Source organism: Homalodisca vitripennis, chromosome X (genome assembly GCF_021130785.1).
Source record: "Homalodisca vitripennis isolate AUS2020 chromosome X, UT_GWSS_2.1, whole genome shotgun sequence".
NCBI classification, from domain to species: Eukaryota; Metazoa; Arthropoda; class Insecta; order Hemiptera; family Cicadellidae; genus Homalodisca; species Homalodisca vitripennis.
The window spans coordinates 27,264,569-27,282,896 of NC_060215.1; the positions used below are offsets into that span (position 1 = coordinate 27,264,569).

General features: G+C 32.0%; 2 protein-coding genes across 5 annotated transcripts in view; one reads left to right on the forward strand and one right to left on the reverse strand.

The window, feature by feature from the left end:
* LOC124368831 (molybdate-anion transporter-like) overlaps nucleotides 1-18,328 on the reverse strand; it is a 33,173-nt gene that overhangs the window by 11,448 nt on the left and 3,397 nt on the right. Inside the window, exons 2-3 of one of the 4 annotated variants that reach the window (XM_046826240.1) lie at nucleotides 16,944-17,073; nucleotides 1,356-1,433 (exon numbers count right to left, since the gene is read on the reverse strand). The gene's annotated coding sequence lies outside the window, so the exon portion shown is untranslated. Of the gene's footprint in view, nucleotides 1-1,355; nucleotides 1,434-4,958; nucleotides 5,245-15,770; nucleotides 16,075-16,943; nucleotides 17,084-18,328 lie in introns of those variants that run through there. The other 3 variants (XM_046826241.1, XM_046826239.1, XM_046826242.1) reach the window with 3 other exon arrangements.
* Nucleotides 8,339-18,328, forward strand: part of LOC124368829 (unconventional myosin-Va) — a 147,304-nt gene continuing 137,314 nt past the window's right edge. The window contains exon 1 of the mRNA XM_046826238.1: nucleotides 8,339-8,687. Coding sequence (XP_046682194.1) covers nucleotides 8,661-8,687 — 27 coding nt within the window. The 5' untranslated portion in view covers nucleotides 8,339-8,660. The remainder of the gene's footprint in view (nucleotides 8,688-18,328) is intronic.

The following is an 18,328-nucleotide window of genomic DNA, read 5'->3' on the forward strand; positions in this document are numbered from 1 at the left end:
TGTGTAATACCGCCTTTAGGCATTTGTTGTTAAAAAACCACAAAGTCATTGAAATCTATCGCCAACTTTGTCACGTTTACAGTAATGGAATAATGAGTGAAATCGAGTGGGGCGGTGGTGTATTGTTGTTCACAATGGCCACACCAATTTTCACAACTAGGATCGCAGTGGTCAGCCTAGCCTGGTTACTCGTTGACGAAAATAAATGATCAAATTCGTGAAAACCGCTATTTCACAATCACTAAACTTTCAGAAAATTTTCCCCACATTTCAAAAAGTTCAGTTCATGAAATTATTATGGAGAAGCTTAGATACCACAGATTTTTAACTAGATGAGTTCCAAAAATCCTTACAGAAGACTACAAAAAGACAAAGGCTTGCTGCATCACTTGATTTCCTTGAAGACGATAAACATTGTAATGAATATCTCGGTTGTGTCGTAATTGGTGATGTAACACGTCTGAAGCATGATAATTGTGAGTCAAAAAGCAGTCTCACAATGGAATGGGGACACAAGCATTCTCCCGAAAAAAAAAACAAAAAAAAATGTCTCCAAACTCTGTCAGCTACAAAGATCATGGCAACTGTATTCTGGGAGAATAATAGTAAGATTCTGGTTAATTTACATGAACAAGGCTTGACAATCAATGTAGAAAGGTATTGTGAAAAACTGCAGACACTACTTGGGATGATACAAAACAATCGTACATTTTTTGTACTATATTTTTTTCAGATACAGAACCTCCATATACAGTATCTTTATTGGGTAATACATACTTTTACATGGTTGACAGTTTTGGTTACTGTCTTGGTAGCCATGATGGAATTAAATAAATGTTTCAAACTTACAGTGATTTGGCACGGTCTTCTCTGTATTTTTACATTACACATATTGTTGCAAATGTGTTTAATTTTTTTTAATTTAATGAAAATTCATAATATGCATGCACTACTAAGGTTAAATACTCCATTTCACATTCTCAATTCAAAATCTAATATATGATGTATTTTCAAGGTTTTATGCCTTATGCTACATACTATTATACCCCTACTTTGTGTTTACTGCTGTTGTGATAATAATCTTCAAGACAATTATATGGTTGAAGTAAATACAGTTGAAGACTTGCTATCTTGTTCAAAATAGCCTCTGTGATTCTAACTCTGGCCTAATTTTCATGGTATTAATAATAATTTCGTGCAAAATTCTTTTACAGACCTCCATTCCTATTCCAACAACACTTATTTGATGCAAATTCAAACGTACAATGCAGATTACCTGATCCAACAGGGAGTTGACTAATCTCATCTATGTACTAGATAACTACTAAATAATTTGGCACCTAATCTCTACTTACCCATATGTGATGTAGTCAAGTAAATCTTAAAAATTAGGAATGCAGCATTCTGGTTACTGAACACTATTCCAGGTACTTCTGTAACAAATGGTAACAATATCTAATTTATATTAATTTATATACGAATGTGACTGTTTATTCCTCTATATGTTAATCACATATAAAGGCATTCCTTTTATAAATTTCCTCCAGATCGGATTCAAGCCTTAATAAACAATACTGAACTTATAGCATGCAGCATATAGGATTTAACCAAGCAGGCAATGGCTAGTACCATATTTAAATTGATGTGTACATGTCAACAATGATATTTGTAGACTTGTTTATGGTAAAAAGGGAGAGAGTTCTGAACAAACGGTTAACAATATGAATCTATATTTAAAATACTCCAATATAGCTTCAGAGTATCATAATTTGACAAACGAGTCTTCCTGTCACACCACAGCTTCACTGCTCCACCGATTAGGGGTTCATCCCGATCTAAGGATTGGATTTGGAAAAAATGAACATATTCAGCTCCTTAACCAGTATTTGTGTTTATTTGAGTTCTTATTCTTTCTACTGCTAGGACAATCTATACATAAAGTCCACACACCACATCCAGTTTTCCGGACTTCAGTAATTTACGCTTAAACTATGGAGATAATTTTTTGTTATAGACAGAAATCCACATATACGTGCCAATACAGAAGGGTAGTTCACACTTAGTGGACACTGTGATTCAATTCATTTCAAAACAGCTTTATTCACTTGGCATATACACATATATACAAGAATAGTGTCGGGATTTGATTATTGTTCTTACTAAATTAGAGTAAAAAAAACAAGAATACATAACAGAAAATACGAGATTTATCAACAGGAAATAGAAAAAGTTTAAAATACAATTATTACAGTTGTTAAAAGGTTACAATTATAACAGTTAACATTAAAATTAATACAGTTAACATTAAAATTAAAACAGTCAAAATTAAAATCAAAACAGTCACAATTTAAACAGTTACAAGTAAAATAGCTTTTGGCATAAAAACTATTAATTATGGAGTACTCCATCACAGGAATTCATTAAAGGAATATGTAGCCTTGTTGATGAGAAACTTTTTTAATTTTATTTTAAATTTGTAGAATGTAGCCTCTGACTTCATTTCATTGGAAGATTGTTGTAAAATTTCGATCCAATATCCTTTGGTTTCTTTTTAAAAATTTGTAAGGTGTGGGGGCTTATTGCTACATTATTACGATTTCTTTTGAAATGGTTGTGATTATCTCATACCAATTCCAGTTCCTGAAGTTTGCTTTTAATTGACAAAATAGTTTCAAAAAGATACATCCCATAAACCGTCATAATATTTTCTCCTTTAAAGTACAGTATTCCCTGACGGATGTTCTATTATGAAGATTATTTGCAATAGTAGCACCATAAAGTGAGATTCCAAAAGATATTATTGAGTGAATATACGAAAAATAAATAACCTAATGAATTAAGCTTTGAAGTCTCAGCCACTTACATAGATGATCTTTAAGTTTTGATTGTGTCTTTGTATCATTCTCCAAATGGTGACCTGATCATCTTTATATATATACTTGAGACAGTATTTGCATATATTTCACAAAATTCCAGTTGTGATTATATTCAGAGGTGATATTAATATTTGCTTTGATGTTACAAAAAACACTGCAACTGTTAATAAACTACTTAATATTTTAGGACAGTATGACTTTTATCACTTGATAACACTCCTACCAGAGGAAAGAATTGTTTAGACAACGTATTTGTAAAAATATTTTCTCCTAGTATCCTCAAAATAGTACATCCTAGTCAGTACATTCAAAATTCTATTCTCTGATCATGATGGCCTCATTGTCAGCATCAGGATGAAAAATAGGGTTTGTATTGAAAATAATTACAATATATTGACGATCCCATAAACTGTTCTATCCCTCAATGTGATTTTGAAAACTTATTTTTAAAGTTAGTTGCTTATTGTTGGCAAAATCTAATAGATTTGGTCAAATGCAAAGGTGCCGAATGCATGTTTGATTTTGTTTAGTAGTATAATTAATAATATTAACTTTTTCAAAGTAATTAAAATATCAAAACCAAAAAATTATTCAGAACAAATTAACAAAATGTGATATAACAATAACCTAAGCAAAATGAAAGAAAAAAAATGTTTTTGAGTGATTTCTTAAGTGACAATCAAAAGAATAATGTTACCTTAAGATACTGTTATAACGAAACATTTGTATGAAAAATCAATTAAAGAAGCAAAAATGGCAAATAATTTAGATTATATGGTATCAATTTACAATAACGTGACCATGGAAAGGTATGTTCATTTTTTTTCCTGAAAACAATAGTGAAGAAAAAATTCGTCGGCAACGAAAATCAAAGGAGTTACGATTTTTTGAAATCCTCTGAAAACTCTGTTTTTGACAGTACCTCTGGCAATTTTACTGAAATGATGACGTTAATCCTGTCAACGATGCCTGCCCGCTGCGCAGTGCTGCGCACTGCTTGCTCTTTTAGAAAAAAAAATTAACTCGAGCTTGCAAAAGTCGAATCCCAGATCACGTGATGCCCCTGATCCTTAACCCTCCAAGTGTTGTTCGACAAAATTTTGTCGGTTATTTTCCATCCTTAATGCAATAATGCCCGAAAGGCATCAATATAATACAATGGTATACTTTCCCCCCAGTTTATATGCACCTGTGATAATAATACTGGGCTATAAATGCCCAACCCATGAAAAAAAGTCCATTTTTCATGGTCACGGTATTGTAAATAAATACCAATTATATATAAAAAGCAGTGTAACAAGTGTAAATCTGCTTGGTACATTATTACGAAAAATAATATCCTGATAAACAGTGTCAAACCCAACATTGGTAACAATTATTTTATAAATGCAATAAATAAAATTAAACAAACAATAAAAACCTCTGTAAATAATGTTCCTTGTCACAAGTTTTTGACATCTAGTGTATCCAATGTAAAGAAAACTGTAACTCCAGTTAATGTTACTTTACATATTTAAAGATGGTGTAACAGCCGACATCAGTACACTGCCCAATATGACATTTATTGACGGCAACTAAAAGATCATGTGACACACAGTGCATAGGCCTACCAAATGTATAAGGAAATTTTTCTCTGTGTGACAAGCAGCACAATGCTGTCCCACGCCCATGACGATGAACAAAAAATATATATCCCTTGAGATAGTCATGATCAGTAAAATATTAAACCCAGAGGCTGATCAGTAATTCTTGAAAACTGGCATTTAACTAACTAATCTAACGATATTATTCTACCTAGCAAGGCAAAGGCTGACAATAAAAATTAATATTACACACAAAGCTGGTCCCATTATAGCATTAGGATATTGACTTGGAATTTAGTGTTAGAATAACAATTAATAAAATAGTGACAATATTCCCAATAAAACATAAGATATAGGCCTATCCATCTATAAAAATTTTGAATTCATTACTTCAGATTTAATTCATCACACAGAGCCTAAGTAACTTATTCCAAACTATCAATATCCTGATATGCGATATCAACTTTAAGGTTCATAATAGTCAGTAGGCATATCATACCTTTTCAACAATTGGTAGAATGAAGTAAGACTGATCACTAAAATCCAGACTTGATTCCAAGTATAATTGGAAACATTAAAATGAATGAAAACTGAACAATCAGTCTACCTCCTTCACTTTTCTATTTGGTCCTTGGGTTACGAAGGTATGTAAGTTTCAACAAAACTTGGCGTTTAACTTAACACTGCTAACAGCGGTAGGACTAGATAGGTTATCTAGTACATACTTAAGGAACTCTGGTCCTTTTCCCACATTATCTCACTTTCTTTCCTTTGGTTTTTTTTCGTTGCGTCGTCTGTTCAGTGCTGCCATCAGTTAAGTGTACTTTTAATGTGTAAATAAGTTCTCTGTTCTAGTCACAGCACCAGGAGTAACACCCCATTGTTTTATTTTAAAACTTCAAATTTAAAATGTAACAATGAGACACACACAGTGTAACTTTAACTGATTAGAATAAGAAATATTTTTAAATATTGAAAACTTGTTAGTACGATTATTTTTGTAATAGTCCATGAGAATTGAAGACTTGCGATTGTAAGTAATTAAGTCCTATCTACTGTCAAAGTGGAAAAAACAGAAACAGTAATATAATAAATTCTTATTATAGTCATGGATGTATTGCAGAAAAGCCCTGATATATTGAGTAATTTCCGACAGTAAAAATAAACACTATTTATAATTTCATTTGTGAAAATGAGGTTACTACTCATTTAGATTTATTAAAACTCTAACAAAAGATTTTGCGCTATTTACAGAACAATATTTACTGCACGAAAATTCTTATACACAATCCTTGAATGAATGCATGGTCTACCGTGCGACCTTTAACTCGTCTTTGAACAATGCAGCCATTACTTTCTACGCAATATAACTAATCACAATTTTGTCGCATTACTCAATTCTACCAGGAGCTTCGAGACATGCATGCGTGACTGTCACCGTCTCAGTTTCATTCTATGTCTGTTTTGGGGGCCTGAGTTACATCGCCTTCCGTGAGAGGTACATCATTAATATATTGCTATTATATATCATGCTTAATGTTATAAACACAAATATTAAGCATTCGACTGCGTTGACCATGTTACAATGATTGACAAACTTGAATCTCATGACATCCGAGGCGTGCCTTTCCAAATCATCTCTAAGCCACAGAACCCAAATTGTCCAGATATCAAACAAATTATCTGAACCAATTCACCTGAGTTATGGTGTCCCACAATCCTCAGTTCAATACTCATCCAGATCTATGCCAATGACGTAGGTTGATCACTTCTGCACGGAAGACTTGTGCAGTATTCTGATGACACGACTGTCTGTTTCGCCAGCGAATCAAAATTGATTCTGGTACAGCTGGATTTTGTTTAGATTAACAACTGCATTCGACATTTCAACAGCCTCAATCTCAAGACCAATTCTGTGAAATCCAATTTTCTAAAATTTGCTTTGCGATCAGTAGAAAAGCATGATGAGCCAGTTGTTATGTTGGCAGACAACATGCTAGATGAAGTCTACTGCTCGAAATTCGTGGGAATATACCTCGAACGAGGGTTGACTTGGAATGATTACATCGACCACGTTTGCTCAAAATTGGCCTCAGTAATTTGAAGTCTCTAGCCAAATACTGCCCTAGTCAGATTCTGATGACTGCGTATTATTGCTTTAGTTACCCCCATCTCACTTAAAGGCTGGTGTTGTTAGGAGCTTGGGTAAACAAGCAATTCATGAGAGTGTTCAAACTGCAAAAACAAGCGATTCATATTATCGATCAGTTGAATTGTAAAGAGTCATGCAAGGAAGCCTTCAAAAATTTTGCAATTATTGATGCTACCCAGTCTCTATATATTGGAAACTCTGTTTTGTATGTCTAAATGTGCTAAGACAAATGGCCGAGACATACATGAGTATGAGACTAGAGTTTGAGAAACCTACCGAACTGGTAGCCACAGAACAGTAGTTTATGAACGTTAGCCTTCACAGGCAGGTGTTCATTTCGTCAACAAATTAACAAATTGAATAAAAAACGTTGTAACGTCCTGTGTTAAAACGCTTTTTAGTGTCACAGACATTATATAATGTTGACGAGTTTTAGGCATATAATTAGGAGACCACCAATTAAACAGACTGACTGAGTCTGCCGCTGGAAGTTGGAATAATAGGCGAATGAATGTATGTACCCGTATACAAGTTTGCAAGTTGTAGGTTTGAATGACATTTCTGGAGGAGTGGATGACATCATTTTAGCAAGTAAAATGTTGACTTTTGCCATGCGTGTAAAATGTTTCGGCAATAAAGTCTAACTCGATTTGATTTGAACACGAACTTTAAGTCAACGGTGTGAAGTCATTCATGCGAAGCAATTGATTCGTCAATCTTCACATCCAAGTCCCACCAGCCCCTACTATTCATACTGCCGACTTGGGCACATTGCCTAATATTCAAGATCCTTGCTGGATGCAACAGTAGTGGTACATTATAACAATAGGACGAAAAGAAACACGTGTTGGAGAGGAATTATTAACAACGTCTGGCATTAATGCCTACTTTACAAGCTCAATGAATCAGCAGCTGCTATTTTAAGGTCTGCTAAGATACGCTATATATACTATGGTACATCCGGTTGCCAGGTCGTGTAGAATGAGAATCGTTAAACTCCTAACTCTTGGCAGGGGCCGGAGAATCTCAGAAATTTGTACTGGACCTCATCAGTTACTAGGTGTGCTGTGACATGCTAAACATTCCATGCACAACATTGTCATTGTGCGCTGATGATGCCATGTTTATGTGCCACAATATGTAGCCTGCTCGAAATAATGCCCTAATGATTATGCAGTTTTAAGACCTGTCTCCAATACTCAGTGAACACAACAATGATGCTATTTATTAAAGAAAGGTAATTCATGGTTCAGCGCCATTCCCTGTCGTTCGCGATAACGAAACGTTTTGTCACAAAGTCACAGTAGAATCCTTGAGTGTTACGTTATATTTCAAGCGTAAATAAATGTACATGTAAATAAATGAATGATTCGTCAAAGAAATTGACATTTAAAATGGTTAGTGTTGGATGGACGAAAGACCATTTATACATAAACGGTGCTGGTAATGAATAATGCACCAGCCAAGAAGAGGCGGTGTTGGCCTTAAGAGTTTTGTATATTGTGCTCTACCTACCAGCATGTCATGTTAACTCAAATACGTATTACTAGAAATTATACTGAGAAATTCGATTTATGTACATACCAGTTTAAATTTATTACAAATACAAATTAAAACAACTTTACCCAAATGATATCAATATCAATGCCAATTATTGTTAATTTTTTCATTTGTCTATTTATAATCTGTGACAAATCTAAGTATCATCAGCTGTTTCCCAATTTGCAAACGTCAATTCGAACCATCAACACTACATCATAAGCTATGGCATAGCATCAGTAAAAATTAACTGTGAATTTTGTTATTACAAAAACTTTGTGTGAAATTATTTAAATATTACTGCAGATATTCCGTAATGGATTATATATTTTAGTTTAAAACTAAATTAAATCTATCTTATGAAGTGTCTTAGACAGAAACAAGACAATATGTCATTATTACCCTCTCTTTTAGTGAATTGGATCTTGTTATTACCTGTAATTAATTATTGCAAGTTTTAACTTTACCTGTAATAATCATAGCTATTCATGTTTCCACGATTTTTCCGAGATGACGACAAAGGAGTTATATACAAAGGTAGGAATGATTTTCCTTTTTCAATATTTAGTTCTTAACCATTGTTCATTACAGAAAGCCTATTTCAATCATTGTTAAATGAAATCTCAGTAGTGTTACTTCAGAGTATTTCCATTTCAAATCATCCATTAAAAACCAAATTTATCCATGACCTTAGATTTAGCTGAACATATTTTTATTTGCTTATTTGGCCATCTTAATAACCTATTACAATTGACAACAAAAAATATTTAAAAGCGATTATTGAGCAAAGACATTGCAATAACTAAAGTAATTTTGTTTTGTTTACCCTAATGATGTGAACTAAAATAGCCTGAAATGAAATTAATCATTTTTACCTGCTAATATTTTTAAAATTTTGTAAAAGTTCAAATCCAGGTGATGTTGAATAAACCATACAAAATCAATTAATTTAAACTTCTTATCCACTGTAAAACCTATATTATTCTCTGTAATTGCAATGTAATATTATTATTTCTATTATTGCTCAATGAACAGTGAAATATATTCTGACCACAAAATATACAGTGTCTGTCAAAAATATAACGACACTAGAAAAATACTAATACATGTACTCTAGTACTTAAACATTGGTAAATTTAATTATGTTATGCTATTATCATATAGGCTAGCCCATGTAAAATAAAATTTTTGACACAAGTTACAGTAGTCATCTATCTTTAATACAGCGAATTCCACTGAATTTTTTCTGTTTGTCCAGATTCTGGATTGTAAAAATATGTGCTGTTCTTTTATTGTAATGTAGTTAGTGAAGATATACAGTGCTAACTAGCATATACAGATTTAATAACAAACTCTAGCATCATCATATTTGAATTTTTTGTGAGTGAGCTGTTACTAGTTCCTACCATAACCTACTGTCTAACACTAGTTGGATCTTGTTCTATTAAAATAAACCCACTATGTTGGATTCACCTTTTGTCCTATAGTAGGTATGTCTTCTTTATATACACTTATTTACCTATATTTATTATAATTTATTTATTACTTATTCTTACTAGACCTAGGCTATACAACATAGGGTTTTCTGTAACCCTATTAAGGCTTGACACCGATGTACTGGTGCTGTAATTTTTATTAACAGCCATCTACTAATATTATTATTTATCAATTTAGGTATAGAAAAATATTGTAGGCCCAAATCTATATTTTAGTGCTGCAACCAAATAAGAAATTTATTTATTTTTCCTGGAAAGTTACAATATTAATTACAATAAACTATATATTTTACCAGTTTTGTAAGACTTGAGTAAAACGAAAATGATAACTAAAATATGAACATTTTAAAAAAACTAGCTGTTACCCACGTGTTCACACACAATTTTCAAATCAAAGTTCTTAAACTAGTGTAGGTACTTAGTAAAAGTACTTATGATGTAATAAAATAGAGTCCTATGAAACTTTTCAAATGTAAGTATGTGTACATCAGATAGATATTATTTAAGTGTTCATCGTTATGAGTCTCAGAATTTAACCTGACTTTTATAGACATTAGACATTAAACATTCTTTATCGGCGAATTACATCCAAGCAGAATGTGAACGACAACCAATTGGTTGAGAAAGAATATAACCAATTAGTTCTTTTACACAACTTTAGGCTAGCGTTATCTTGTACTGGCAGAATAAAAATCACTAACCCACCATGGTCTCGGAGTTTTTTTGCACCAAATTTTGAACGACACATTAAACAACACATTTTGGACAGGTGATTTGTTATAAACGTAAAACTATTACTTTAACTGTCCTAAAAAACAATAAAGAGTACTAACTTACAGTTATTTTTAACTAACGTGCTCTTAGTATATTACTACACTGGTGTTGTTTTTAATCAGTCAAAATTAAAATTAAAGAATTCTTATACAGAATAAAAAGAATTAAAAATCAATAACGTCTTCAACTCTTCCTTGAATTGATTGCTGTTTAAACTTTTATAATAATTTGGTATAACATTGTACAATTTCAACCCAAAGTACTGAGGACTCCTTGCATATTAAGACAATGATTTTGTATTCTATATTTATTACAGTTTCTTGTATTGTAATCATGCTGAAATTTTGTACTTTCTGGTAAACTATGTTTATTACAATGAATCCAATTGAGTCTCGTAGATGTACAGTCTCATTATAGTTAATATATTTAAATTTTTTTAATGATTTTTGCATGAAGTTCTTGGATGGGAATTTGTTATGATATGTATTAACCGTTTATGGAGGCCAAATTCTGTTTTAATTCCCAATGCCTGCTCCCACAACACCATATCTGAGAATGGACTCTACATAGCCGTGGTAAATAACTTATTTATTTCCAAAGAAACGGTATCTCTCAAGTGCAAAATGACAAAAGCTATTGATTTAAGTTTCTTCTGTAGATATTCTAGATGAACCTTCCAATTAATGTTATCGTCTAGATATATGCCTAAGAATTTATGCGATTTTTTTAAAATTAGTAAGAGCTTTGCTTTTCTGTTTAACAGTATTTTTAACTGAAAATTTAGTTACTTGAGTTTTAGTAACATTCAATTTTAATCCATTAGCAGTAAACCAAACCTCCATTTCATTTATAACAACTGGAAGTGTTTCTCTCTAATCTATTGTTGTTTTTCTTTTAAAATTGATGTTGTGCCGTCGGAAAATAGAATTATGTCCCTACCAATGGCTACTGGAAGATCATTTATATATATTATTAAGAACAAGAGTGGCCCCAATAGGGATCCTTGTGGTATGCTAAAATTTGTGTTTTCCCAACCCGAGACATGTTTGATGTTATCAGTAATTATTACTGTTCTCTGCCTTCTAGAATAAATCTGGAGTCGTGCTAGTCTGAATAGATCTAGAAACAATGTGCGACAAAGGAGCTCAAATTAAACACTATGCATCGTTTTGATATCTGAGACACCTAGACTACAATATATATAGTGTAATATATGTGACGGTATTCTCATAGTCTCATCAGATGTACAGTAGTAATCTTGATCAAGTCTATGACAGCGTGAGATTTCAGAAACTACACTGAGAAGAAAGGTGAACTGGAGTAAAACTTAACATTCACATTGAATCAGCTCTTCCCACCATAGCTACATTATGTGGTTAGTCTGTACACCGATAAAGAAAATAAAAATACACAGGTCTGGGAAACCTACTTCGACACAAAGCGCTTACTTCTGGTCTTTGTCATACACTTCATATTATAGTACCATAGTAGAGTTTCCCTAGTTGTCCCGATGAAGAAAAAATATATACGTACATAGGACTGAGAAGCCTACTTCGGTAAAAAGATGCTTACTTGCATCCATTTAAATTAACTTACGGTGCCACAGTTAAGTTTGCCTTGATGCTCCAATTAAAAAAACTGTATACCTATGTAGCTCTCGGAAATCTACTTTGGTCAAAAACCGTCTATTTCCGGCTCTTGTAATCATCTTTCGGTCTAAAATATTTCCAGGTCACTTTGGTATTATTTGGAGGGCACTATTTTTAGTAGAGTTTTTGTTACTGGGGACCTACAAAACTACATTATTTGAAAGAACAGACCTTATTTGACTTACTGTGAGAATTGCATGTCGTAATGACGTTTTATGCCTCCTAAAAGGAAGCAATGTTGGCGAGAAGGAGGCCACTTTGTACCCATCTACTATTTGTTATAGACTATATACTCGTAAGTAGATTTAGATTAGGTTATCATAAATATGTTACTAGTAGCCTTGTTCACAAGGTTTTGCATTATAGAAGTCTTGTTGTTTTTCGGACTGTAGTCTGGAACAAATGAATCGTTAATGTTCATATTTTTGTTTTTTCATAAGCTACAGTTAAAATACCATATCAGAATTTCAAGGAAACCCACCAGTTTGGAGTATTTTATGTGAAAACATACACAACTTCCTTCAGAAAGGTTGTTTATAGCATTTTGAAAATAGTATTTACAATGCATTAGATGTTTTTAATTTGTCACTGGTGCAATCTGGAGTAAAATATAGAGATTACCGTTCTGGTGGAATCTGGAGTAAAATATAGAGATTACCGTTCTGGTGGAATCTGGAGTAAAATATAGAGATTACCGTTTTATTTGCTATTTGCATTAAACAACTGATACACTTATACTTAGTATTTTATAAAATTTTAATGGAAACAGATGTTTTAGTCAATTTCTTGAATTTAATCTAAAAGTGTTAACAGCTGTTTAGTGTCAATTAAATTTGGATTATGAACTACTACAATTTTTCAGAATTCCAAAATATTCCAGGTAATTTTTCAATTTTTTGCTCTTCTTATAAACCTTCCTCGGATTTCAATAAATATTTAACATAAAGAATTAGCCGAATTGGTCCAGTCAGCTGTTCCTAAAATTAGTGTTTAGCAACACATTTTCTGAATTATTTGTATTTATAACATTAACCTTAAACTTATGTACCTTGTAATAGAAAAAGAAAATAAATATAGGCTATGGGAGAAGAGCCTATACAGGCAGATTGCTTATGACAGCTTTAGCGATCATTGGCCAACAAAATAATGCCTAAATTGCATGGGAGGGAGAAGGCATTATCATGGACAGGTCTGCCCATAATTGACCGACAATAGATCCTTGGTCTCCTTACTACTTAACTGTAGTAGTCATTCATTGCTTAAAGGTGACTTCTTACCACCACTAGCCGGAACTAAAAGATTTGTGGCCTAAAAGAGTTTATATGAAGAGTTGTCAAATTGTGAGGAAAGAGGGGCTTTTTTAATCAGCGTAAAGTTGTTTGTTTTTTAAAAAGCAACTCTTTAAGAAAGAGTTTTAAATAATACATAATTTTTGGAGAGTAGTTTTTTAAGAAGCGCTCCTAGCAATAATTCTAAAATTTCAAACTAATTAAACAAACGCGTTGTAAGCCGATTTTATTTCTTCACTGCGCAAAATGTTACTTAGCTGTCTGAATGTATAGATGTACTTTCTTATTCTGTTTTTTAAAAACTCAACAAACACTATCCATTTTAATGTACAATTGGAGACATATTTAATCAATTGGTTTGTAACCACATGTCTTAATTAATAATTTCTGCAACTATGCACAACTAGGTCTTAAAGATTTAGATAAGATTTTTCACTTTTGAAATGGGCATTTAAACTTAGTTTTTTAAATTTTGAGTGACAAAATATTTTGATCAAGCCATTACTTTGGATGCATCCATCTCTTCGTAAATATTGAGTAACAAAGTCTTGATATATGGATTGAAACATGAACTCGATTGTTTACAATGCTAAATGTATTGGTGCTCGATAATATCCATATTTGAATCCAAAGATGAGCCTAGTACAGTGTGGATAGAATGAGAAAACGGTGACTTATCCTATTAACTATCATAGGTTTTAGCTATGTTTTAAAACAGTTCGATACCAACATACCAAGGTACATAGTTCGGTACCTTCTAATTCTTCAATTGGAATCACAACAGGCCTCTAATGTATGATAAAGTAACAGAAATTAGATTTTAGTAAATGAAGATATGGGTGAGTAATTATGCCATATTTAACAAAGATAGGTTCACAATTTTGTCTTGTAGGTGTACCTTCAACTTTAAATAAAGCCTCTTTTTCTTATAAAAATAATCACTTTTATAAGATTCACCATGTATATCTGAAGCTGAAAAATTTCCATTTCCAAAGATTTTGGAAGGCGAGATCTAGAAAGAATTTGGTGATTTGAAAGATGTATTCAGCAAATTAATTCTATTAGGAGCTTATGGTGCAGTATAAGTGGAGTTGTAGAAACTGAGTTCCATCGTGTACCAAACATAGTTGCTGCATATAATACTAAACAAAGTATTTTAAATGCATGGTGATAAATGTAAATTCCAATCCGAATTTCCCAGAATGTTTGTAGTTTTATTTCATACCATGTATGACTAGTGACGTAAAATTCCCGGAAATTTAAAATCAAGGAAGTTTTAAATGATTTTCCATCTTTATAAACTGGTCTTTATTTTGACATAAAACATAGTGTAAGTTTTTCAATTACTATAAAAACACAACTTCTGTTGAAACTAAGTACAAGCTGTTATATGGCTCTATCCGTATTGTCCCATGTGGTTGTGTATTCTATTAACTATAAAAGAATTACAAACTGATTTAAATTTACTTTTAAAAGACAATCAATATATAATTCCTAAAGGAAATTTTGTATTTCCACCATTACAGTACCTATAGTTTTAGATTCCCAGATCTCGACAAACTTAAAGAATAGCAAACATTGATTGTGCAAATGAACATTGGTTAAGCGATATCAATGACACGTTTATTATTATTGTTAACTTGTAATAAGATATGTATATAAATGGGCAAATTTATATATTCAAACTTTTAGGTGTATAATTCTAAACTTTTAGAGATTTCTTATAAAGATTTAAAGATTCTAAGATAGAACTAACATTTTGCATCTAGTATCACTTTATAGTTACTGTTGGAATTTTCATAATTTATTTTATTTCCAGAAAATATTCTATAGTTATTCATATCTTCATTCAGCCTCTTAAGAAGCCATAGTTTGTATTAAGTATAGTTTGTTTTTATGGTTGGAATTTAGTACGGTACCTAATAAAAATTGAAAATATATGGTGATGGTTTATTCACATAGCCTCACCAAAATCAAATGAATTCATTTATTTTTCTAAGAGTAAAGAGAAAAAATGCCAGACGTATATCTGTTCGGTATGTTTACTTTTGGTTTTGGTAAACATTGTACATTGGATTACCCTCAGAAACTTTATTACTAGTAATTAATTAAAAAAAAAAAAAAACTCAGCATCATACAAGTACTCAGCATCCTGCTGGTGCTGCAACAGTAAAAGTGGTTGAGTGATTTAGCCTAATTCAATTTAACTCACATAATAACTTTGTTAATCTGATCATATTTAATTTAACATACCAAAATAACACTAAACATTGACAGATTTTATTGTTCTTCACAGTAATAAAATATTGAATTAATCAAAGAGATAATAAAGACCTATTTAATATTTTGCATTCTAATATAACATATCTGTATGAACACACTGGTAAACATACGTAATTAAGATACATACACATTTTCATCAGGTGGTAGTCACGTCCAGAACAGTCCAAAGAGAGATTTTAGAGATGCGTTTTAGAGATGTTCAATTTAATATAATGTAAAATACAGTTGTATAGTGTGGTACAACATGGTTACATATTTGTGTAGGGACTGATAGCATCGTTATAGCTTGCAGTTATTAAGGCTTGCACAATAGAAACGATCTTGTAAAACAATGATGACTCGTTACAGCAATTGTTCTGTTAGTAGCTAACGTTTTTAAACTTTTTAAAGCAGAACAGTGAATGGGTATGAGCATATAAACCAAGCACATGACTAGAAAGTGCATTGTGATTGCAATTAATTATCTGTAAAAGAGTACATAAGGCTGTAAAATGAGTAATAGCCAAGGCTAGCTCTTATCTATTGCCTGTTAGCATACTCTACTTTAACAGCCTTTGTTATCAGGAAATAGCATTTTTCATATTTGTCCACAATGGAATGAAGAGGATGGTTTTCTACATATAACATTGCTATGGTGGGTGGTGAAGGGTTGATTCAGTATGAATATTGAGTTAAGAGTCTGGAATCTAACGCTATCACAGACTTGACTCCTGAGATCTGGAGTCGTGTTCGTCTGAAGAGATAAAAAAATCCAAAAACTGGGTTGCTCCACCGTGCTTAGAGATCATGTCCAAAACATCTTGTGCACTCAACTGAGCACCTAGTTAGACAATGAGAATAACTCTTCACCTAGATTACACCATATTTTGTAGTCTAGGTGTCTCTGATGTTGAAACAATGTAAAGAGTTTAATTTGAGCTTCTTTATCGGTGAATCTTTTTGGATCTCTTCAGACAAACATAACTCCAGATTCCAGGAGTCATGACTGTGACAGCGTCAGATTCCAGACGCTGCACTAGGAACAAGGTGAACTGTAGCAAAACTCAACATTCACAAGAGGCTGGTGTTTGCTATTTATAGTAACAGAAGGAGTGATAGGGAGTAAGAGTGACTCAGGAAACTATAACTCTGTATTTCTTGATGGGTCAATCCATTTTTTTTTATTGCATTTTTATTTTGGACTGGGATTTACATATTGCCTAAATTTATTAAGGGGGGTAACGATCCAATATTATTTATTATCAGTGCCTCTTTCTAAACGAAAGTGAAAGTGTGGATTTGGAAATATATTAAAAGAGTTACCTTAAATGTTGTTTGTCACTGTCAGAGGTGGTAACTGTCAAAGTGCCTGACTCACTGTCTTTTGTGTTGTTCAAGACCCCAGCCATTTTTGTCATTGTTGAGCCAGACTGCTCTCGTACTGGGTTTTAGCCTGTAACAAACTGGATTTGAGAATAAAAGTTAAAAAACTTTGACTAAAAGCAATTATTAACAAATATTATATGCATTAAATTAACAAAGAATTGAATTTGTATGTTACATTATTCTTCTTGTTGTAAGTCTCGCACTGTATTAGATACAAATAAAATACAAAATGTAGACAAAACACAGGAATGGGATCAGAATAAAATCATGGAAGGATTGTCAATATAAAAGTAATTAATAAAATATTTAAAATATCTGTATCTTGTTTTCATACCTCAGTTATATATAAAAGAACAGTGTTGTAATTTTACTTTTGTTGTTTTGTTTTACTTTTAACATCCTAAAACAAAAAAAAAACACATTCTAATTTAATAAATTTTACGATAGTGAAATGATTTTTAGTTTTATTCCATGTCTTCTTTTTGGCTGAAAGTATTTTGTATTTATTATGTGTTGATGTTAAAAAAAAGATTGTTGTACGCTTTTCCCACTTTGACAAATTGAAAAAAAAAGTATTAACCTTTTGTGTGATATGAAAACATCCAAATTAATCTAAAGGATGTTGATGTGTAGAAGTTTCTATATATTAAAAATAATTCATTCCACTAGTTTTTTATGAGTTAGAATCAAAATTATTTCTCATTCATTTTGTTGATAGTATAAAAAAGCAGTGTTTCATTTGTGTGAACAGTTGATTTTGGTCTGATCCATCAAGGTGCTATTTGTCCTCTTAAAATAGTGTAACTGTTATTCATTCTGAAGGAATTTATGAATGTGTCCATTTAACTTGAATGTCACAGTATGCTTAGATTCAAGGAAACAGTTTTTGTTCTTCAATTCAGTACTTCATTTCGTTATTCATGAATATATACAGTTATAGAACTGATATTACAAACTTCGAATGAAAAGAAAATCTTAAGCCAAAATTGTTCATCTTTATTTTATTGAGGTATGCTACTTTGATATAAAAAGACGATTTGATGTGTGACCTTAATAAATGTTCATACAAGGATTTAGTATTTAGATGTTAATGTTATTAGTGATGAAATAAAAAATACTCAGTTTTTAAGAATATCTGTAAATTTACTATTACTGTTAGAGTACAGTAGCCAAAATCCAAATGCTTAATAAGGGTGCAGGAGAAAAACCAACTTAGTCCAAAAAAAATCGATTTACAGATTATGATGCCATTCGATAGTCTGTGGTCCATATTTTAACATGCCAAAAGCTGCAGGAGAATAACTAACTGAGTTACAAGATAC